This window comes from Carassius gibelio, chromosome B5, assembly GCF_023724105.1.
Source record: "Carassius gibelio isolate Cgi1373 ecotype wild population from Czech Republic chromosome B5, carGib1.2-hapl.c, whole genome shotgun sequence".
Taxonomy (NCBI): domain Eukaryota; kingdom Metazoa; phylum Chordata; class Actinopteri; order Cypriniformes; family Cyprinidae; genus Carassius; species Carassius gibelio.
Genome location: NC_068400.1, coordinates 13,952,182 through 13,975,510, shown reverse-complemented (window position 1 = coordinate 13,975,510; position 23,329 = coordinate 13,952,182). Strand labels below are relative to the sequence as shown.

Sequence of the window (23,329 nt, the reverse complement as noted above, 5' to 3'; positions counted from 1 at the left end):
GGTTAAACAAAACTGATACTTACCTGAGGTTCATGACCAGAGCAAATCACAAAAGTTGGAAGAGAGAATACAAAATGCATGAAAGAGTGACAGAAAAATAAGATTAAATAAGGTTAAATATATTAAAATGTAGCTAAAATCTCTCTCTCTCTCATTCTCACACACACACAACATACCATCAGTGTTCTCCAGACCAGAATCCCATCCTCATCCTCCTGAACTACTAATAATGTCCTCTGATAAAATAAAATAATATCCTATCCCAACCACATAAAATCAAATGAAATGTGAAAACATCATACACAAGACAATTGTGTGTTCACTGGCATTTAATGTTTGTACAGAAGAATCAGCCTTTAAGCTGATAAACCGCAATGTACAATGATGGCAAACAAGAAATAATTTAGCAACATATTTACATGGAAACACAACAAGAGTTCATTCACAGTTCCAGCAGAAACAAACATAACATCCGTGCAGTGCAGCTGTACATGTGTGTGTTTCGCTCTGACATCCTCATGTGAAAGAAAACGCTTCTCTTTGTCAAAAACATGGCTGAATTCATACAGAAAAGCAAACTGATGCCAGATAAATAATACTCTCAACACAGAACTAGTGATCACTATCAGGAGTCAGTTCACAATGATTAAACTAGAGGAGAAACCTGACAAATCACTGTCCCAAAATAAAGATTTTATCATTATTTACTCACCTTCATGTTGTTTCAAACATTTACATTTTATTTTTACATTAGATTGTGATTAATTACATCTAAAATATATATATATATTTTTACATATGTGTACTGTGTATATTTATTATGTATGTATAAATACACACATGCATGTATACATTTCAGTAAAATATGTTTATATATTTATAACATAAATGATATGAATATAAATATATACATGTAAATACTCTGTGTTTATACATAGATAATAAATATTCACACATCATGTAAACAATTTATTTTTTTATTTTTTATGCAATTAATCACAATTAATATTAGTACAAGTATATGCAAGACTGTATTCTGGAGTCATGATTTGGATGACAGTACTTTTATTGTTTTTAAATTAATTTTGAATTGATTGGCGTTTAACTGCTGTTTTTATGGAAAAAGTTACACAGCAATACTTTCAAGTGTTTAATTTTGTGTTCCTCTGAAAATAAATCTTTAAACTGGTTCAAACAACACAAGGAGGAGGAAATATTTAAAGCTTAAAAAAAAATAATTTAAAGCTTGTGACTTTATTTTCAAGTACATTTTAAGCACAGTTTAATTGTATTAAAATATAAAAAGTGCAATTAATATTATAAATTATGTGTTTTTATTTGTATTACAATGATGATATTTTAAGGGTTAAATGTGCTTAATTGTCATGAAAATAATGTCAAAATACAAATTATGCTTTAAATCCCTTTAAAAAATAGGCTTAACTTTCTTTAAGCAAAATATTCTTGTTTTTTTTCTTTCGATTCACCTTCAGGGTAAGGTATGAAGTGGGCAATTTTTTGACAAGTTTTGTGAGAGTTGCCCAGTAAGAGATGGGCTAAATGAAAAAGAAACTCTTGTTTTAATAGTGGTTGTGTTACGTGTAATAAAAACTGTATTCTCCAGTTAATGTACAAGGAACCCTATCAGATGTAGGAAACACACACTTCTTTCTTTTATACAACACATTTCAGCTGGTGAGCAAAACCTTCATTTGACAGTTAAGGAGTAATAATTAGTTAATACTTAAAGCCCAAAACAAGCTTCCATGAGTATAAAATGACTAAACAGAAAGTGGATTCAGAATTTCTGATGTAAACTATTCACACTCACAAACCTCCTTCAACCAGCATCATTTCATAAACAAGAAATAAAAATCACTGGTGCTGTGATTAGTCTGTGACTGAACCGCTCTTAACCAGTGAGTATCATTAGCTGTTTTAAGTCTTTTTTCACATTTCTCCCGATCCGGCTGTGGTTTACTTTGTAGGAGCTAATTAGTTTGGCTTTTTATTCTTCTGCTACAGGCGGCATGTTTTCTATTTATCTCTAAAACTTGTCTCACCATGAAAATGCCCATCTCAAGCTTCTGTTTCATTTCATTCTCACAATGTACTTCACTGAAGCCACAAAACACCTTGATATCCGGAAGTCTCCATAGAAAAGACCCGATGGAGCTGGAATGACCAAATTCCCCTCCGTTCCTACAGTACCACACACTAGTGCTCAAACCTCCTCGTCCGGCTCTGTAAAAGATATCTTGATGTTAGATGTGTCCGGCGGCTCGTGGAGGGCCACTGGATCAGAGCAAGTCCGCTCTGTGGATTTTTGCTTTTTTTCATCCTTTTGCTGAACCAAACACATCCTTCTCCATCTGTGTAGGCCTTATAAAAGTCTTCAGGCAGGAGTTGAACAAGTCTCAAACGTTTACTCAAACGACATGAGATTCGCTGGTATCTAGAGTGAAAAGAGTGATCACAGCGTTATGCAATTATAGTTTATCTGTTCAGAGCAGCTGGAGTATATGACAACTTGCTGAATTACTATAGAACACATTTAACCAGAATTTTACAAATACATATGAATTAATATAAATACACTACCATTGACTCTTCTGCTGGCTGAGGCTGCATTTTAATATAATTTTTGTATTAAAACTACTGTAATGTTAATTAAAACTACAGTAAAATCCGTAATATTGTGAAATATTAATTGCAATTTAAAATACCTGAAATGTAAAATACTCTTTCTTTCTTTCATTACTCCAGTCTTCATTGTCCCATGATCTTCAGAAATCATTCTAATATGCTGATTTGCTGCTCAAGAATCATGTCTGATTATTATCAATGTTGAGAACTGTTCATATTTTTGTAGAAACTGTGATAAGTTTTTCTTCATCCACTCTTCAAGTTTTACGCTGAGGAGTCGAGAACGTGTCCCGGCAACAGTGAATGGTTCAAGATTGTGGCATGGGGACATAATGTCTCGGTTCCCTCCATCAGGGAAAGAGAGTTACATACGTAACCGAGACGTTCCCTATCTGTCGCTCACTACGAGTTATGACAACATACAGGGTCCTATGGAAAACGCCACAACCTGAACACCATCACAACCCTGTGGCGCTGCAATTGTTGACAAGCCACGGTGTGTCACAAAAGCTACGCTAAAGGTTGTAAACTTCCCAAAGCCCCAGTGCAATTCCACTGACCTTGGTTCCGAAGGGGACCAAGAGGGTGAGTACATCACTGCTGGAGAAGGCCATGCTGCTGTTCCATCCAAGTTTTTGGAAGGGATTCAACCTTCAGTGAAATTTTGCTTCAAATCTTTCCTGTTTGTTCTTTCAGCTTGGCAGAACGATGGGGAAGCAAGCCTTAGGGAAAAGGTCGCTACGGAGACCACATCCTACAAGGCAGGTCCTACCTTAGAGTAGGGATGGAACAACTGCAAGCAGAGACTGACAGAGCAGGTCTGTCAAGGGAAGACACAGGTTTACCAAGAGGGAAACCTTACCATGGAAGAATACACATACGGGATTACCCATAGAGAATCAAGCAATATGGACACCTAGCCCAGTACAGGGGCTGACCGTGACTACACATTCAAGATGTTGACGCAAAAATGTATTATCAAATGCATCCAGGATTGGTTTAGCGATCAACCTGAAGGACGCGTACTTTCATGGGCTTGCTATCACCAGTACTTGGCCTGGCGCCAGACTGTGCCACCAAGTCTGACCGCCGAGGGTGCTGGAGGTTGCTCAACCAGGGTAGGGCCCTTTCTGCTGACCTCCAAAGCAGACCAGGAGCTGCTCAGAGCTTCTGAAGCTCTGGGTGTGGTCCACGTATATGTGAAGTGCTCTTACAGGACAGAGCAATGTCAAAGCTGGATCCGCCTCCTCCAGGGGCAGTGCTTGCAGGTTCACCATCTGGTTGAATAGAAGGCACTCTTCACTTACCGAAAATGCTTGGAGGTCCCCGACCCTCTTGATGGAAGTGAGCATGATCAGGAGCACTGTCTTGAGAGACAGGAACTTGAGCTTGACTGAATCCAGCGGCTCAAAGGGACCCCTCAGCCAGAACAATAGAGAGGTCTCAGGAGGATATCAGGGGTGTCCTAGGAGAATTTAACCTCCTGGCACCCCTAAGGAATCTAATCATCAAGTCATGCCTCCCCAGAGACTAGCTGTCCACTGCATTGTGATGGGCTGCAATGGCAGCCACATACACTTTCAAGGTGGAGGGTGACAGCCTACGCTCCAGACTTTCTTGCAAGAAAGAAAGCATGACTCTGAACGAGCATCTCCGGGGCTCTTCTCGATGAGAAGAACAGCAATTAGTGAATAGACTCCACTTCAAAGCATAGGCCTGCCTCGTGAAGGGGGCTCTAGCCTGAGTGATAGGGCACTATCCCACTTTTGTGTGGAGGTTTCAAAGATCTGGACGTGGGTGCCATATGGTGCCCAGCCCCCGATGAGAGAAGGTCTCTCCTCAGGGGGATGCACCAGGGAGGGGCTGTCGTGAGGAGCATGATCTCCAAAAACCAACAGGTGCAACCAACAGGGCCTGCTTCTCGTCCTCCTGGCTGGGCACGCTCGCTGGTGAGACGTGCTGTCATACTCAGAGTCTAGCTCCATACCGAGATAAGAGATTCTCTGCAGAGAGGACAGCTTGCTCTTCTCTCTGTTGACCTGAAGCCCCAACTGACTAAGGTGCCGAAGTACCAGGTCCCTGTGATTGCAGGTCCCTCTCGGGGCTGGGACATGATCAGCCAGTTTATTGAGATAGTTGAGGATCCCGACTCCCACTTTCCAGAGTGGGGCAAGGTCGCCCTCCACGATCTTCTTGAAAACATGGGGGGACAGGGAGAACCGAACTGTCACCAAAGTCTCGAGAATGCCAGTGAACTTGGGAGGTCCCCGCGCAACCTCTTGGCCACTGGTGAAAGGGGGCACCGTGGGTGAGAATGAGGAGGCAGTGTGTCGCTCATTGTCAACCCACAAGCCTTGCAACTCAGAGGAAAGGGAAATTGCTCTTTTATTGAAAATGTGAATACCGGACCAGCGATGGAACAGAAAGAAAAAACTGAAGATTCTCCACATGGCCCTCCTCTGGGGGAAGGAGTGGCACTGTCTCCATCACCTCCTGAAAAGCAGTTTGCCACATCTCCGAGTTCCCTGTGTCAGGGCCGCTTCGTAGTTGAAGAACTCTCATCATGGGGCGGAACCAATGTGAAAGACGCAGGAGGGCGCCTAAGGAGATGAGCAGGCTGAGGCACAGCCCACGATGGAACGGTGGCAGCCAGAGGATCATGTCGGGGCAAGATGCGCTGTATGGCCTCAGTCTGCTTTTGTACTGCTGGGAACTGCTCTGCACAGCCCTCGACAGCTTCGTCACACAGGCTAGCCTGGGAGATGGGAGCATCAAGAAAGTGCACTTTGTCAATGTCTCTCATCTTGACCAGGCTGAATTAGAGATGGCACTACTGGACCACCAGAATGGACATCGCCTTTCCGAGGGACTCTGTCGTGACTTCCCTCGCCCGGAAGGGTGAGGTCAGTCACTGTGCACAGCTCCTGCATCAACCTCAGGTTAGCCTTGGCTTGTTGAATTTGCAGGATTGCCATGCCATGCAGGGCAGAGTCAGCTTGGCCCACATCACTGCAATCTTAGGTAGCATACAGGATTTGGACAGGAGATGTAGACTATTCCTCCCAAAGGCGCCATTTTGTGGGCACAGGTGCACCGCAATCGGACTCTCCTTCTGGGGAATCACGACGCACCCCCTAGCTGCCCCACCATTGAGGGTAGTGAGGATGGAGGAAGGAAACGAGCGGCTGAATGCCCAGACATGGAAGACATTATCATTATCAGAGGACAAGAAACGACCGCATCCAGAAGGACACGGACAAAACAGCGTCTTTAAAATGACGCAAATCGTCCGTGATTTGCTCTTTTATGAAATCTGATCTTTTAGTTGAGGCACCCGGGGGAATTGCTGAAAGGGACACCACTGTTCTCGCTGTATCACCAACCAGAACAGCTTCCCGACACACAGCAGATGAATGGCTTTGTGGAGTTTAACAGCTTTTCATACAACCACTCGGCTCCGATAGCAAAAAGAGTGGATGCACCTGAGGCCTATTCAGGTATGTAAAATCAACTAGCCAAGTGAGACCCCATATGTCATTTGACATAACTCCTAGTGACCGACAGATAGGGAAATTATTTTTCTATATACACGCTCAGAAAAAAAGGTACAAAAGCTTTCACCAGGATGGTACCCTTTCAAAAGGTAAACATTTGTACATTATTTACCCCTAAAAGATACATATTTGTATCTAGAGTGCAAATATCAGTATCTAAAAGTATCTTTTGAACAGGTACTGGGGTCCAGTGACAGCTTTTCTACCTTTTTTTCCTGACACTGAGCTGTTATACAGTCCTAATGAACCAGTGCCTGTTGATACCTGAGGTCTTCTTCTCCGACTCGCCTCCTCCAGGTGTCTGTGCCACATGATCGCAGTGAACCGATCGCTTGTCTGAAACTTGTAAACATTCCCTGAGAAACACAGACATTCTGCTTGAGTTATATAATAAAACATAATTCATCATTAACAATGACTAAATTAGTAATTTGGTGAAGACTGTCATTATAAAAGCACTATTAAATAGCAGACTGACCTTTGTCAGGATGGTTGAGCTGAAAGATGTTGGGTTGAGCCGGATCATCTGGCAGCACCACCATCCAGCCCACAACACACACTTTCTTACACGGCGAAGACTTGTACTATGTGTTACACAGAGTGAGATTCCATAAAATGTTATTTTTATATAAAATGATACTTTATTTCTTCATTTTTCATTTATTTAAAAATAAATAAAATGTATTATTCTAATAATGCATTATTTATTTAAATATATATAAATCTTTGCATCACTCACATGTTTCCGTTCTGTGGCTCGCAGGGCTTTGGATCCGTAGAATATGAGAGTGGAACCACAAAGTGTGATCCAATACCGCGTCCACGAGGCAAGCTGAATAAAAAACAACCAAACAAAACATATGAATAATGATGCAAATTCAACTAAACAGAGCTGGGCAGTGCTCTCTAAATCTATGTGATATCTAAGTTCCTGTAGCTCAAAGAAGAGAACGACAGAAAATCAGTGTTTAATTCCTAGCGATCTAATGTTCACCTGCAATGCAATGCAAGCATCTGGCAAACACATTCATGGTAATGCAGGGATATCTTTTAGGATTTTATTTTTAGATACACAGATGAATGTAGAATTATTTTCCGATGTCTAGTTTTTGTACGTGTTGATCACTAGATGGAGTGCTTGAGTCAAAGATTCAGTTAATTCAACGCCACAGTGATGCACTTTCTGGTCAGTGTGAAGGTTTCTAGAATACTGTCATAAACCTTTTACCAAATATATTTTAACATATTCATTGCAATTTAACTGAAATGACTGAACCTAAAAACAGGAGCATGATAAATTGCTAATCTTAAAATATGATCCTTGTATATCTATTATGTATATTTAAAAAAGTGTCTATATTTATATTCATATAATTTAAACTATAAATCTAGAACTTATTTTTCTGAAATATATGCATGTTTATGTATTTATGTATACATAATAAATATACACAGCACATACATTATTATTACATTATTTACATATGTAAACAAAAACGTTTATTTTTAATGCGATTTATCGCTTGACGGCACTAATAAAAAGAATAATAAAATGTGTATATATTATATACACACACACACACACACACACACACACACACACACATATATATATATATATATATATATATATATATATATATAAATTCTGGATTCATAAATATCATGCATGCACAATTTCAAAGCAAATTCATAAATATCTTTTCTACTGAATGTTGGCAATGCTGAAAAATATTTAACCATAGATTTTTAACTCATTTTTGTTCCCTTCCTGTTCACCTTGGGTTTCCTGCCTTCCTTCAGCAGGGTCTTCCTCTTCAGCGGCCCCTCCATCGTGACTCCACCCGACTCTACATGAGCCAGACTGGACTCTGCTACTGACGAACTGCACAGAGGGAATCACATTAGCCCAACACCTTCACCGTGTGTGTGTGTGTGTGTGTACTGCTGCAGGCGTTCCAGCTCACATCTGATGTGAGGATGTGATGGAGCTGCTGGAGATCTCAGGCTGAAGTGAAATGTGAGTTTGAGAGAGTAAAGAGAGCGCTGATGCAAGATAGAAAGAGTCCCCTTCACCCACTCACAAGATAGCAGCTCTGTTTCAAAACCTAGTGAGCTTTACACACACACACTCTCGATGTGAAGATTGATTTAAAAGGCAAATTCTCAATTCTCAAATTTTAATTAAAACACATAAAAGGGAGAAAATTGTCTATTCTACACAATATTTGATTTAAAAAAATGTAATTGAAAATATCAGTTAATATCTTGCACTACCCTTCTCCCTACACTCTCAAACTGATATATTTGCATCAATATGGATTAGTGCTGGGCAAATTAATCACGACTCCAAAATAAAAGTAATTCATAATTCATTCAAAAAAATCCTTTCATAATACATAATGACTAAAACTAACTTTATTATTTAATTACTTAATTATTATTATTTACTTTAATTCATATATTTTAATCTAATCTCTGTTGTTTATTTTCACCCAACTTTTTATTCAATAATTTATTTATTCAAATCCACTAGTTAGTTTAAATCTTTTGAATCTAATTATTCTATTATCTAATCATTTTTATTTGTTTACTATTTATTTTAAGTAGTTTCTTTATTTAATTATTAAAAAAAAATGTTTATGCTGTTTTTCATTCAACTTTGCTGCAGACCCCAGTCTACTAAATGACTGAATGTGAATGTAAATGTGAGGAGCTCTATTTGAGTGCTGAACATGTACAGTGTCACACTAGTTAGGATGCAGCATCAGAAGGAAGTCGTCTAGGTAGACATGACAGGACAGGACAGTGGACCGCAAGCCCACAGGTTAGGTTTTGGACCAGAGCTTTTCACTTCTATTCACATTTGTAAATGTAATGTTTCTGGCTTCCAGTGTCATTCCCATACAGCTCGTTTTGCTGACTTACCATATTATATTATCTTAATTCTGAACACACTGGTTTGTAGTGCATACCATTTACTGCACATTGTTATTCTTCTCATATTTCCCTAAAGTGGCTAATGAGCCGGAAGCCACACAGAGTCACAGAAAACGGCCTACTTCCCCATTGAACAAAAAGATGGATAAATACAGTTCTATAAGCATCCTGAGATGATGACAATCTGACAGCTGGACAAAGAGAGAGCAGGTGACAGACGTGACAGTCTTCAGACTAAACCAGAAAAGAGAGGAAACTGGAATGTTGAAGAGGAGACGCTGCATGCCAAGACAGGTGAACCCGATGCCCCAGAGGAATGGAGGAGGTGACCTTTGACCCAGGCAGGGGTTTGTACCTGTGGCCATGGCTGCGGCCTCTGGGGGAGCTGCGGAGAGGAACCCTCCAGTTAGGGCCCAGAGTCGCGTACATGCGGCCCCTGTTTGCACAGTCGCCACAATGACATCACTGATCTACAAGATTGCAACTTTTGTCTGTGACTTCAAATCTACTGATACACACGTGTGGCTATTCTCTACAACTACAATCTCCGTGGTCCCAGATGCTCAGGGGTTTCTGACCAAAAATACCAATTCAAATACATAAATCTTAAATTCAGACCTAAATATATATTTTTGAGAATACACACGGACTCTCTCTGACAGAATTAAATGAAAACTGAATAAAATATTTAACTGAAAATGTATTTAAATGTTTATTAGACCAGTTTTTGTTTCAGTAGATGTGTTAGTGTGTTTTGCTTTTTTTACTGTATGTATATCAAAGCGCCACGCTTCCTGTGGAATGGACATATATAGATGTTAAACATTTATATACATTTATAACCAGAAACAACAACTAAAACAATCAGTACTGTTGAGATAGGAAAAATTAAATAAAAGTTATTCATCTGATTTTATAAATCCCATTTTAAACTTCCGGTATGAAAGAGTTGCATAAGGTTGTACGGTAACAGTTTACAGTACAGTTCATTTCAGTTCACACGAACAAACAAATACTTCTAAAGCATGCATCTTAGTTAATGCTAATATCAACATTTACTAATACAGTATTAAAAATCGAAAGTTTTTATTACAGTTATTCAATGGGCCAGAACTGACAATGAACTGTTGTATTTTCATCATCTAATGTTATCAAGTATTCATAAGTACTTTAACAATGTAATGCTCATTTAAGTTAGTTAATGCATTGCTTGACGTGAACTAATGTGACCCTAATGTGATAAAAACCCATCAGATAATGAAATAAAAAATGAGCTTGATGATGTTTACTCAAAAAAAAAAAAAAAAAAAAAAAAAAAAAAGACTCACCTCTCGACCCCCGGAGAAAGATCTTCACAGAACGAACTCTGACTGCTGCCTGAGAAAACACAAGCCAAACAAACCTCACAACAGTTTCCATCTGAACACACATCCAATGTTTTCTCATCACTGAAACATTAAAGGTCCCCTTCTTCTTGATTCCATGTTTTAAACTTTAGTTAGTGTGTAATGTTGTTGTTAGAGTATAAATAATATCTGTAAAATTCTAAAGCTCAAAGTTCAATGCCAAGCAAGATATTTGATTTAACAGAATTCGCCTACAAAAAACGACCCGTTTGGACTACATCCCTCTAGTTCCTGCAGTAATAACGTCACTAAAACAGTTTTTTGACTAACCACTGCCCACATGAATTCACAAACAGGGGGGCGTGGTCTTGTTGTGCTCCGACGGAGAAGAAGGAAGAGCTGTTTGTTTTTGTCGCCATGTTGTTGAAACGCTGTTTTTTTTTATCTCTGAGTCCAATCCTCTTTGTTTGGGCTTCCCAGGAACGCTGTACTTTGAGATTAATGGTTACAATTTATGTTTAGCTCGGTTCCCGAAAATTATAATGCACATTGTAAAACTATGTGCAGCTCATTTTGCTGAGGACAGCTTACTAAGGACAACTTTCTCAATCTCAATCAGTTTAATGTCAGATTCGCACAAAGATTATTCTTGAAAGATGGAGCAGTTCCCTCTTTGTCTGGAGAAGGCGTTGTTTATGGACCACAACTGGTAAGTGTATTTTATTATTTAAGTTGGTGCGTTTAACAGTTTCTGTAACTTATTACACAAAGGGCAACGCTGTTTAGCTTTGTTAACTAGATGTTAGGGCTGTGCAAAAAAAACTAATGCAGTTTTCAAGCGCATCTCGTCAGTAAAAACACTCCTGTGATTATAAGTACATCTCCAGCACGTGCTTTCTAGCCCAATCACGTTAGCAGGAGGGCAGTGCGCGCTCAGCTGCTATCGAATCACAGCACAGGAACCGCTGGCCCAATCAGAACTCGTTACGTATTTCTGAAGGAGAGGCTTCATAGAACAAGGAAGTCATCAGCCCGTTTTTGTGACAGTGAAAACAGCAGTATACAGATAGGTGAACTGTGTGAAAATACTGTGTTTTTTTACACGCGAAACATGAACACGTTATATCGCACATTGTAAACACAATCAAAGCTTCAAAAAAGCGCGTAAAACGGGACCTTTAAGACCACTGGGGCTACAAACTGTAATATATAATCTACATATGCAATAATCTACATATATAGCTGCCGTGAAATGACATTCATTTTACTGACCAATCAGCATGCAGGATTAGAAAATATATTCTGAATAATATTAACAACACAAAGTTTTGACTTCCTGCAGATACAATCCTGCACTTACACTATGGAAGCACACTGTGTCAGGCATCGAGAAACTGAAACCACAAGACTTGCATGAGTTTGCATGGGATCTGTGTGGTAGATTCTCTCTTTGTACAGTTATATTTAGTCTTTCAACTCTGTTGCCATGGTGATATAATGGTGTTCTGTTCCTTCTGCACAATGCATGCATTGATATCAGAAATCTGCTTCATCAGAAGTCGATAACCAGCTCATCTACACTAGTACAGTAGTCCCACCACAAATATGAGTATTAAGATACTTTACAGATGAAATTCCAAGGATGGTTTTACTGAATCCTCTTTATATAAAAATTACTGACTTTATATGCTGTAAATTCATGTTAAGCAATATATTTGACACTATATGGCAAATGTTGTCTGTGTGACTTTAAACTGCATCTTACAGCTCTATATATTGAGTTGAATATATAACTTGATTTTCTGCAAAGTTGCTTTGAAACAATGTGTATTGTAAATATAACTATTCAAGTTAAAATTTGACTTGTCTAATTCATGCCGCTGCTTTAACAATAATAATAAAGCTTCAAATAATATATTTTTTAATAATCAAGAATGCTAGATTTGTTTCCTTCCAAGTGCATTATTGAACCACATTTTTATGCATTTTTTTCCATTTTAAATTGAGGTCTGATTTAAAATGATTTTCTGTGGAAATTAACATTATGTCAGAAGATGCATTAAAGCTGGCACATTCCTCAAATATTACGTGCAGGCTTGTGCAGATACCTATAGAGACGCCGTTGGACACGGATGAGCTGTGAGGGTTGTTCCTCGCTGGACTCTGGGACTCCAGGAAGCTGTCGTCCAGCAGGTGACGTGGTTTCTCTGTGGGGAACGTCGCACTTTTACTCTCCACCACACCGAAGTGCCACATCATACTGCGAGAGACAGTCAGAAAACCATCATGAGGCATGAGATTGTGTGACACAGAACGTTTCCAGGGAGAAGTACGTTTGACAAACTAAAAGCTTTAATGTTTAGTATGCAGTAGCACAGTTAACGATGGTAAGGTTTTTGTTCTGCTTTTCAAAGACATCTCTTCTGCGTACCAAGGTTGCATTTGTTTAATAAATTTAAAAATGCAGTAAAATACTAATATGGTCAAATATGATTACAATTTAAAACCACTGTTTTCTATTTGAACATATGTTAAAATGTAATTTATTCCTGTGATGCACAGCTGTATTTTCAGCATCATTCCTCCAGTCCTCAGTGTCACATGACCTTCAGAAATCATTCTTATATGATGATTTGCAGCTCAAGAAACATTTCTGATTATTAACAAATTAAATCTTGAGTAGAATTAAATAAAACATAAATACATAAAACTTTCTTTGTTAATGTCAACTAGTAGACAAGGTAACATTTATCATAGTAAAGATTAACTTGATTTACTAAAATAACTCCTGAAATTAACTAAAACTGGTTTATAGAGGTCTATAGGGGCTAAAAAAACTATAGAGGTTATATATAATAATATAACTTTTTTAAACAAAAAGTGCAATAATAATAATAATCCTTTACATTTATGCTTTTAAATATTTCAGAAAGCTGTGCCTCTGTACTCCTGAGTGCATGATTTTAAATACATCATATTTATTTATTCATTATGATTTGATGAATATCAGGTTAAGAAAACAGCATTTATTTAAAAATAGAAATCTTTTGTAAAACAACAAGAACCAAAAAAAAAACCTTTATCAATTTAATGCATCCTTACTGAATAAAAGTATTAATTTCTTTCCAAAAATCATACTGACCCTAAAAGTTTGATCTAAATACAGCATGTAAGTGTGTGTGTGTGTATGAAGAGACAAAACGGACGCGTTTCCGAGGCTGTGGCTCTTCCTGTGGCGCGAGGGCGGCGGGGTGGGGATGTGAAGCCCCACAGTGGCGTCCGGACAGGTGGGCCGTCGATTATACCGGACCGACAAACACAACTCAGACGGACCTGAATGAAACAGACAAAGAGAGAAAGAGAGAAAAGCAGCATGAGTTTTCCTTGAACATGCCTGATTGTTCTCAGTGTCACACTCAATGAAACATAATGAAAGAAAACAGGTGGAGACTCTGTCAGCGCAGCCTCTGCTTTAGCGATCACAAATGTTAACATCCTCTAGTCCTCTGGAGGGAGACAGATTCAACACAGCAATGATCATTCACTCCTGAGAGAGCATGCACATGTTCCCGTCAGGGAGGCTTTTCTACTGCTGCACCATGAAGGCATTAGTAAAAAAGTATTTTTGTATTGTTATAGACCTAAGTTAACTTCCGGTCTGTGTTATATCGGTCTGGCTGTTAAAGCCAAGGTGATGAGTAAACTGAAGTTGGGCTCAGGTGGTTGTGCTGCGGGATGTGTTTCCCATACATTTATTTATTTTTGGAGAGATCGCCACAATTTTAAAACTGATCGATTTTCAAAAAGGCTTCGTTAAATAAACACGAGTAACGTAACATTACGTAACGTACTGCACGTTTAATAATAATAATAATTCCTTACATTTATGTTTAAATATCAAAACGAGGCACAGTTGTTTTTATATCGCTGTATTTCTGAAGGAGGGCTTGCTGTTATATGCCTGATAGCAGCGTGTGAGCATACCAGCTCTGCTTCGTTTACAGCTGTTACTGGGAAAACCTCTATTTCTCGCGCTTTATGTCTATGCTTTAAAACATCACCTGCTGGCAAATAATGAATTGCATTTTCATTAAGTCCGCCTGATCCACGCAGCAAACATATTTTGTTTGTTATCAAAAAATATCTACTCTAGAGGGACTTGACTGTTGTTATTGATTCTATTTGGAGTCTACCGGAAGTTAAGTTAGGTCCACAAAAGCGCTCACGCGCATTAACGTTTGTTTATGTTGATGCCGTTGAAACCGTCTATAAAATTATGTTATTGATTCATATTTAGAATTATTTTTTTGTTTGTATTTTAATTAGTTTACTTTATGTGCTTTTTAAAATATACATATATTTTTACATTTCTGTGTAGCTTTTATTTAATTTATTTTATTATTTCAATTCCAGACTTACAAGACACTGGTGTATTTAGTATTATTGATTTAATGATTGATTTCTTATTTTTAATTAGATTTTTTTTTTTTTTTTTCAGGTTTTATTTTAGTTGTAGCAATTAGTTTTATTTTTATTAATAAAAAAATATTTTTATTTGGTATATTAATATTTCTATTAAGATTTCATGTTTTTAATATTTTAGATCTGATTTTATATTTTAATATAATATTATCTGTTATTGTATTACTATTATTTGTTTTTTTTTTGTAATTGTTATCCATTTTGAAATATTTCTATTTAGATTTTATTTTTTTTATTTACATTTTACATTTAAATGAGAACAAGGCTATTTTAATATTATATTTTTTAATTACATTATATTATTAATATAGTATTTATTAACATTTTGAATTAGCTATAATTTTTAAATGTTTATTTTTCATTTTACTTGAAGTTTTAGAAATGTTGTCAATCACTTTATCATTTTAAAATATTTTAGCTTTCATTTATTTATTTTTTATTTCCGTTTTACATTAACGTGCAACCAGGGTTCTTTTAGCACCGTTTATATACTATTTTTTATTTTTATATATTCAGTTTTCAATTTAATATTAGTTTAAGCTTTATTCATTTTAATGTTTTTTTTTTTTTTCCATTTTATTATTTTAAGTTTAAAATAAAATGAACGTATAATATATTTTTAATTTACTTCAGTTTTATTGCAATGACCGGAAACTAATTGGAGTAGTTTTCTTTAGGAAACAGTTTGGAAACAGTCATTAGCAATGCAAAGACTGAGGACAATTTCTCTTCCAGTTGCTCATAATTAGCAGTAGATTACTTTGACATGTAACTAATACTGCAGATGCAGTTTAGCACATTTACAGCAGATGCTTTTATCCAAAGAGAAAATGGAGTATAACTATTAAAAGTCTGAACAATTCACATGTTCCCATGGATTACTTAAAGCAATAGTTCATCCAAAAATGGAAATTCTGCCATGATTTCTCACACTCATACTGTTCCAAACAATGATTTTCTTCCAAAATATCTTCAGTTATAAGTCATAGTTTGAAGGCACGTAGGGTGAGCACATGTTTGGGTGAACTATCCCTCTAAACTTCATTATCTCATCACATGCAGCCTTCAAAACAGGCGAATCAGAGAGTCTCAGGGTTTTCCACGGTGTTCAAAAACACCTTCAGGCATCATGGGAAAGGGAGAACAATGCAGGACAGCATGCTGAGACACTTACACACCAGAAGACACCTTTAATAGAGCGACTGGAGCCTAAACTGTGATCGTTCTCTTCCAATCTGGGTCAGACGATGGTTTTGTGTTTCTCATATTATATAAAAACCTGAATGCCATAGTGGGACGTTTAGGAAACGATCTTCACCTGGTTCTTGTTAAAAGCTTCATTATTGAGTCTGACTACCAGATCATGAAATAAACACCCCATTCGGAGAGGATATTCCATCCGACGATGAAAATGGGATGATGGGGAGAGATCTGATTTAACGCAGGTGTTTCTGGAGCTTCATGGAATGAGAACATGGATCTTTAATGTATGTCAAATGTAATTAAATGTAGACATGTTCTCTGTGGTATGGAGCTACTTTTGTGTTTTATGCAATAAACCTACTTTGTTTGAGAGCAATATTTTTTAAATGATTTCGAATTGCACAAATAAAATGTATAAAATTATTGATCTCAACTAGTTTTTTTAAGCATAAATACAGCAATTATTTCTAATTGTCTTCCACTATATTTACTAAAATAATTTAAAATAAACTATTTGAAAAGGTATCAATTTTAAAAACAAAAATTGAACTTGATAGAAAGTATCTGTAAAATAAAAGACAGATTTAGACTTTAGACAGCCAATTTTTGTTTGTGGGGCTCCCAGCACTAAAAGTTTCTCTCATGACACAATCAAACAACAAACACCTAAAAAGAAAGAAACAAAAATAGACCAATATTGGTTGACATATCAGTTTTGGTGATACATCGTTCGACTACTAGAAAAACAAACTCCATATAACCTTGCAGTTACAGTAGAAAACATGCTCCAGACATTGAGCTGCGGTGGCGTTTGGGAAACTCGGGATCAAACCTAACTTGAATCATGTGCTGATTTCATCTATCATTCGTAATTTGCCGTTTTGAAATAAAATGTGGCAAAAGAATATGATTTTTTAAGCACTAGAGGGAAAGCTGGCGTGAAACTACAGAACGACTGCATCACTTCCAGAACTCATAACTGCAATTACTGGCTGGTTTGTGGAGAGATTATGCAGGTTCCACTAAGACATACATTTTCATTCATTTTGACCCTTTAGTAACCAACTTATAATTAAATTACCTAATATTTGAAACACAGCTGGCACTGGAGGCAATTACATTTGACCTCTCCATCACTCTGAGAGGAAAACCTGTCTTGTTTTTGAACAGGATTGCTCCAAAAGCATTAAACATATTTTAACATGCTTTAACGGTCAACATTAAAGTACTCAAGTTACTCAAACATTTAGCACTAAAATATTTCAAAAGTTGCTAGGAGGAGAAGGGTTTCTGAATGTGTTTGTCTGGATTTTTATATGTATCTGCTGACTCCAAATCTCTCTTTTCTTCCCTATTAAAAGTGAATTATATGGCAGACCCGTGCTTTGAGTTCAGCAGTACATGTTAGCGATCGGTCTGGCTCAGTCTGTACACGCTGATCCATGTGTTTAGCCACATATGTTGATGTGTGGGGGTCAGAGTGGCTTGTGTGTCAAATGTAAGTCATGTAGCAGCATGTGTTTCTAAATGGGAGATTTAGGTGACTTTAGAGCCCCATAGAACTCTTCAGATCACCAAGGCTGCATTTATTTGATCAAAAATAAGGTAAAATCTGAACGATTGTGAAATATTATTACCATTCAAAATAACTGAATTCTGTTGTAATATGTTTTAAAACTCAGCTTTACTCCAGTCTTCAGAGTCACATGATCTTCAGAAATCATGAGAATATGCAGAAAACCATCTATCCATCCTTCCATTGTTCTATTCATTTATTGTTCTATCATCCATCCATCCATTTTATTCATCTATCATTCTATCATCCATCCATCTATCCATCCTTCCATCTATCATTCTATCATCCATTCATCCTTTCATCTATCATTGTATCATCCATCCTTCCATCTATCATTCTATCATCCATCCTTCCATCTATCATTCTATCATCCATCCTTCCATCTATCACGCTATCACCCATCCACTTATCCATCCGTCCATCTACCATTCTATCATCCATCCATTCTTTCATCTATCATTCTATCATCCATCCACCTATCCATCCTTCCATCTATCATCCATCCATCCATCTATCATTCTATCATCCATCCTTCCATCTATCATTCTATCATCCATCCTTCCATCTACCATTCTATCATCCATCCTTCCATCTACAATTCTATCATCCATCCGTCCATCTATCATTCTATCATCCATCCATTCTTTCATCTATCATTCTATCATCCATCCTTCCATCTATCATTCTATCATCCATCCTTTCATCTATCATTCTATCATCCATCCACTTATCCATCCTTCCATCTACCATTATATCATCCATCCTTCCATCTATCATTCTATCATCTATCCTTTCATCTATCATTCTATCATCCATCCACTTATCCATCCTTCCATCTACCATTCTATCATCCATCCTTCCATCTATCATTCTATCATCCATCCTTCCATCGCTCTATTCACCCATTGTTCCATTATCCATCATTCAATTATGTTCATCTATCATTCTATCATCCATCCATCGTTTAATTGTTCCATTCATCCATCATTATATTCTCCCATTCATTCATCATTCTCTCCATCCATCGACTTTTTGTAGCATATACACAGGGTATGTGTGTTAAATCTAGCTATAGATAGTTAATTAATAATTGGATTACAAAAGATAAAGTTCGTCTGAGGGAGGTGTTGAAAAAGCAAATAATAACACAGAGACAGATAATTTAGATTTTGTGTTGGTACCATGTATTAAGTGAAAACAAAAGACAAACAATAACAACAATACCCAAAATATTTCAAATCTGCAGAGAAGTTCAGTAGTTCACAAAGTGTAAACAACAACTTGTAACTCAGAAAACTGGAGAGTACTCAATTTAAAGACAATTCACTACACAGTATAGGACTATATTTCTTTGCTCATAAAAGATGAACACCATGTCCAAATTATGTGAATGGTCCGTGATATGCAATTAGTCCATGAGCCAGAACCTAGTGAATGGCTGTGTGCGTGTATATATGAGAGTGAGGGGGTGAGCAAAGCTGCACAACCTCCTACCGAACCCACAGGTGGCGATGATGTTGTTGAGGCAGGTTCTGTTCCAGGTAATGATAGCTCGCCATCAACTGGCCCGCAACTGGCCGCACCTGGCCAATTCCTACAGATATTCGACACACCGCGGCACTAGTCGGCTTCTAAAGACGACGGTGGTGGACACGAGTGCAACTGCTCCGGTGGCTTCCCCCTCACACTACTGATTGGGGAAACTCACCGCAGCTTGTAAAAACATGCTTGCATGCTATGATTGGTTGAAAGCATTCACTGAACCTACCATGTGACTCCTGCATGATGATATAAATGAAGGGTGTGTTCAGGTGACTGGGAAAATAGAACCATATAATTTTACTATTTATATTTTACTTTAATTTTATTAATTAATTTTACTATTATTTTCTATTTATATTTACCCTGGGTTACATCCTCCCCCCTTTAAACTCATGCACGTCCCCGTCGCATGTCAGAGCACTAGACGACACTAACCGCTGAAACTGTCAGACGCAGATGGAATACTTAAAGCATCCGACAGGCTTTGGAGCAGAGACTGAACTACTGAGATTAGGGGATTACCTAAAATCGAGTATTGAAGTCGCTCAGGCGGTACTCGGTGTCGTGTCGAACGTCTGAAAGTCAAGTTACTGTCAACTATATCATTGTCAACTGAAGGCTCAACAGGAACAGCAGACAATGGACTGGATTCTACAGGAGGATCTTCATTCAACTGTATTTCGGTAAATGTCTCTTCAGGTTCAGGTAAAGTCTCAATTATAGTTTCTACAACATGTTCCTCTCCCACAACTTCCTCTTCCTCACAGGACTCGCTGCTGAATTCCAACACAGATGGCACAACTGGGGCTGGAGGACTGACAGAAGGTGGAATAGAAGAACTACAACCAGCAGTATCACTGGGAAGAACGGCGGTTGGAACTCTGCAGTATCTTTCCACAGAAAATCGAGATACGGAGGGGTCAAAGGTAAGTGGCTCCACATCTTCAATGTGATCATCACTAGCAGGAAAATCAATCAAGTTGTCTGATTTCTGGTTTTGCTGGCGAGTTCGCGACTTGGCAACATGGGCACGCTCCAGCGATGGAACATTCTCAGCTACCGGTAAAAAGCTACATGGCAGGAGGAGATCTCTATGTACTGTACGCAGTGGTCGATCTCTATCCTCTGGCTTTATAGTGTAAACCGGGAGTTCACCAGCCCTTCTGACCACAACATAGATGTCCCGTTCCCACTTATCTGAGAGCTTGTGCTTTCCACGGAGACGTACATTCCTTACAAGCACTCTGTCTCCCACTTCCAACACTGACGGAATGACTCTCTTGTCAAACCGTATTTTATTCCGCTCGGCTGTTTTTAAAGCATTTTTGGAAGCAATATAGAAACTTTCTTCCAAGTGAAATTTAAGCCCTTGCACGTACTGAGAATGAGTTTTGTGTTGTGGTTCACGCAGAGGTAAGCCAAAAGCCAGGTCGACAGGAAGACGTGGGGTTCTACCAAACATTAGTTCGTATGGGGTGAAACCGGTTACATCATTTCTTGTGCAGTTATATGCATGAACTAATGGCTTCACAAAGTCCTTCCATTTTGATTTTTGCTTGTCTTCCAGAGTACCCAGCATCCCCAGAAATGTCCGATTAAATCTTTCCACCGGATTTCCTCTTGGGTGGTATGGCGTCGTCCGACACTTTTGGATACCAGCAACTTCACACAATTCTTTGATCAGTTTGGACTCAAAATCTTGACCTTGATCCGTATGCAACCGTTCAGGGATTCCATAATAAACAATGAAGTTATCCCATAGACATTTTGCTACAGTCCTTGCTTTTTGATTTGGCGTTGGAATAGCCACAGCAAACTTGGTGAAATGATCGGTCAAAACGAGGATGTCACGGGTGTTGCTTGTGTCGGGTTCAAGACTCAGGAAATCCATGCAGATTAATTCAAGAGGACGAGATGTTTTGATCCTAAGCAATGGAGCAGCTCGTTCAGGAAGAGTTTTCCGTCGCACACAGCGACCGCACGTTTCGATCTTGTGCTCAACATCCTTAGCCATCTTTGGCCAGAAAAATCTGGTGCGAACTAGATCTAAAGTTCGCTCAATTCCCATGTGGCCCATTTCATCATGTAGACTCTTTAGCACAGCTGGACGAAGACACTCTGGAAGAACAAGTTGATAAGAAATATCTTCATGGTCTTGCCGTTTCCTGTAGAGGACTCCATCAATCAGCTCAAACCTTGCCCACTCTCTCAACAAGAGAGGTAACTCGGGCAACTCTGCTCTTGCCATTGAAGGGATCATTTCTCCAGTCTCCATCTGATGAATCAGCTCTTGAATGGTGACATCAGCCCTCTGTTCCTCCTTGATGCTTAAATGAGACAGGGCTGAAGGTAGCTGATCCTCTTCAATGGTATAACTATCGGGGACTGCCTTCTCCGTGATGGAGAGGGACTCAACCAGCGTAATGCCCTCAAAACCAGGACTAATAGGCCGAGCAGCTCGGACGAGACAACCTTGACAGATGGCATCAACAATTTCTAAAGAAATCAAGGTTGAATCGGCAAGACGATTTTCCAGGAACTGTTCTATGAGCTCATGATCTTTAGGTGCTTCGTCAAGACACTGATGAGGACGTCGGGAAAGTGCGTCTGCATCTATATTCTGATTCCCAGCCCGGTACAGGAGTTTGAACGAGACCAGTAGCATCCAGCTTGGTGGAAGTGAGTATGTAAGTCAAGGGATTGCTATCCGTCACAACGGTAAATGTGGCTCCATACATGTAATCCTGGAACTTTTCAGTGACACTCCATTTTAATGCCAAAAATTCCAGTTTGTGGGCTGGGTAACGGCTTTCGCTCTTAGACGGGCCTCTACTTGCATAAGCAATCACTCTCAGCTTCCCCTCCTGTTCCTGATAAAGTGCAGCTCCTAGTCCTGTTGTACTGGCATCTGTATGAAGTATGTACGGTTGGGATGGATCTGCAAACCCAAGGACTGGAGCTGTGGTTAATTTCTCAATCAATGTGGTGAAAGCGACTTGGCAACTGGGACTCCAACGTTCTCCAAAAGGCTGATTTGGACTTTGGTATTGAACGTTGGATGGCTTGGTTCTGGACTTCCGTGCAGGTAAATACCCACGGGTAAGGTCATTCAGAGGTTTGGAAATGGCGGAATACTCTTTAATGAACCGGCGGTAGTAACCCGAAAAATCCTAGAAAAGAGCGTAGTTCCTTTAGGTTGTTGGGAATTGGCCAGGATTTGATGGTGGTTATCTTTTCTGGATCCGTTTCTACTCCTTCCTCTGACACAATATGACCCAAGTAGCGGACAGATGTTTGGAAAAACTTACACTTCTCTGGTGATAATTTTAAGCCATACTCTCTCAACCGATCCAACTCTCGAATTAATCTCTTCTCGTGTTCTTCCAGGGATTTGGAGAAGATTATTAAATCATCCAAAAACACCAACACTTCACGAAGATGAAGATCACCCATGCATCGCTCCATCAACCGCTGGAACGTACTGGGGGCATTAGTGACCCCCTGGGGCATCCGGTTAAATTCCCAGAAGCCCAGGGGTGTCATAAAAGCAGTCTTGGGCTTATCTGCTTCGTGCTTTTCAATCTGGTAATAGCCTGACTTCAAGTCCAAGACTGAAAACCATTTTGAGCCGGTTAGCGCCATGAATGATTCTTCTAACTTTGGAAGAGCATAGGCATCCTTGATGGTCTGGAGATTAAGCTTCCTATAGTCGATACACAATCGAATATCCCCATTCTTCTTCCGTACCACAACAATAGGAGAAGAGAAGGGTGATGTGGATTCACGGATGACACCGGCCTCCAAAAGCTCACTCAGATGCCTACGAACGGCTTCTATGTCATTAGGATGGATTGGTCTAGCCCGATGTTTGAACGGAGTTCCATCATGAAGCGTGATGTGATGTTTTACCTTGCTCGTGCATCCAAAGTCGAGGTCATGATGGGAGAAAACCTCTGACATGTCGCTTAATCTCCTTGTAATTCGCTCTTTCCACTCCGATGGTATGGGAGAGTCACCAAAATCAAAATTGAGAACTGTGA

General features: G+C 38.8%; 1 protein-coding gene across 4 annotated transcripts in view; it reads right to left on the bottom strand.

Moving 5' to 3' along the window:
- Positions 1–311: 311 nt before the first annotated feature.
- The window catches only part of LOC127957723 (ras-specific guanine nucleotide-releasing factor RalGPS1), a 128,120-nt gene continuing 105,102 nt past the window's right edge, over positions 312–23,329 (bottom strand). For 3 of the 4 annotated variants that reach the window (XM_052556369.1, XM_052556367.1, XM_052556368.1), the window contains 9 exons: positions 13,693–13,819; positions 12,595–12,746; positions 10,469–10,517; positions 9,496–9,576; positions 7,980–8,085; positions 6,940–7,032; positions 6,679–6,784; positions 6,465–6,556; positions 312–2,455 (listed from right to left, as the gene is read on the bottom strand). In XM_052556369.1, the coding sequence (XP_052412329.1) occupies positions 2,426–2,455; positions 6,465–6,556; positions 6,679–6,784; positions 6,940–7,032; positions 7,980–8,085; positions 9,496–9,576; positions 10,469–10,517; positions 12,595–12,746; positions 13,693–13,819 (836 nt within the window). In that variant the 3' untranslated portion in view covers positions 312–2,425. The remainder of the gene's footprint in view (positions 2,456–6,464; positions 6,557–6,678; positions 6,785–6,939; positions 7,033–7,979; positions 8,086–9,495; positions 9,577–10,468; positions 10,518–12,594; positions 12,747–13,692; positions 13,820–23,329) is intronic. The other variant, XM_052556370.1, reaches the window with a different exon arrangement.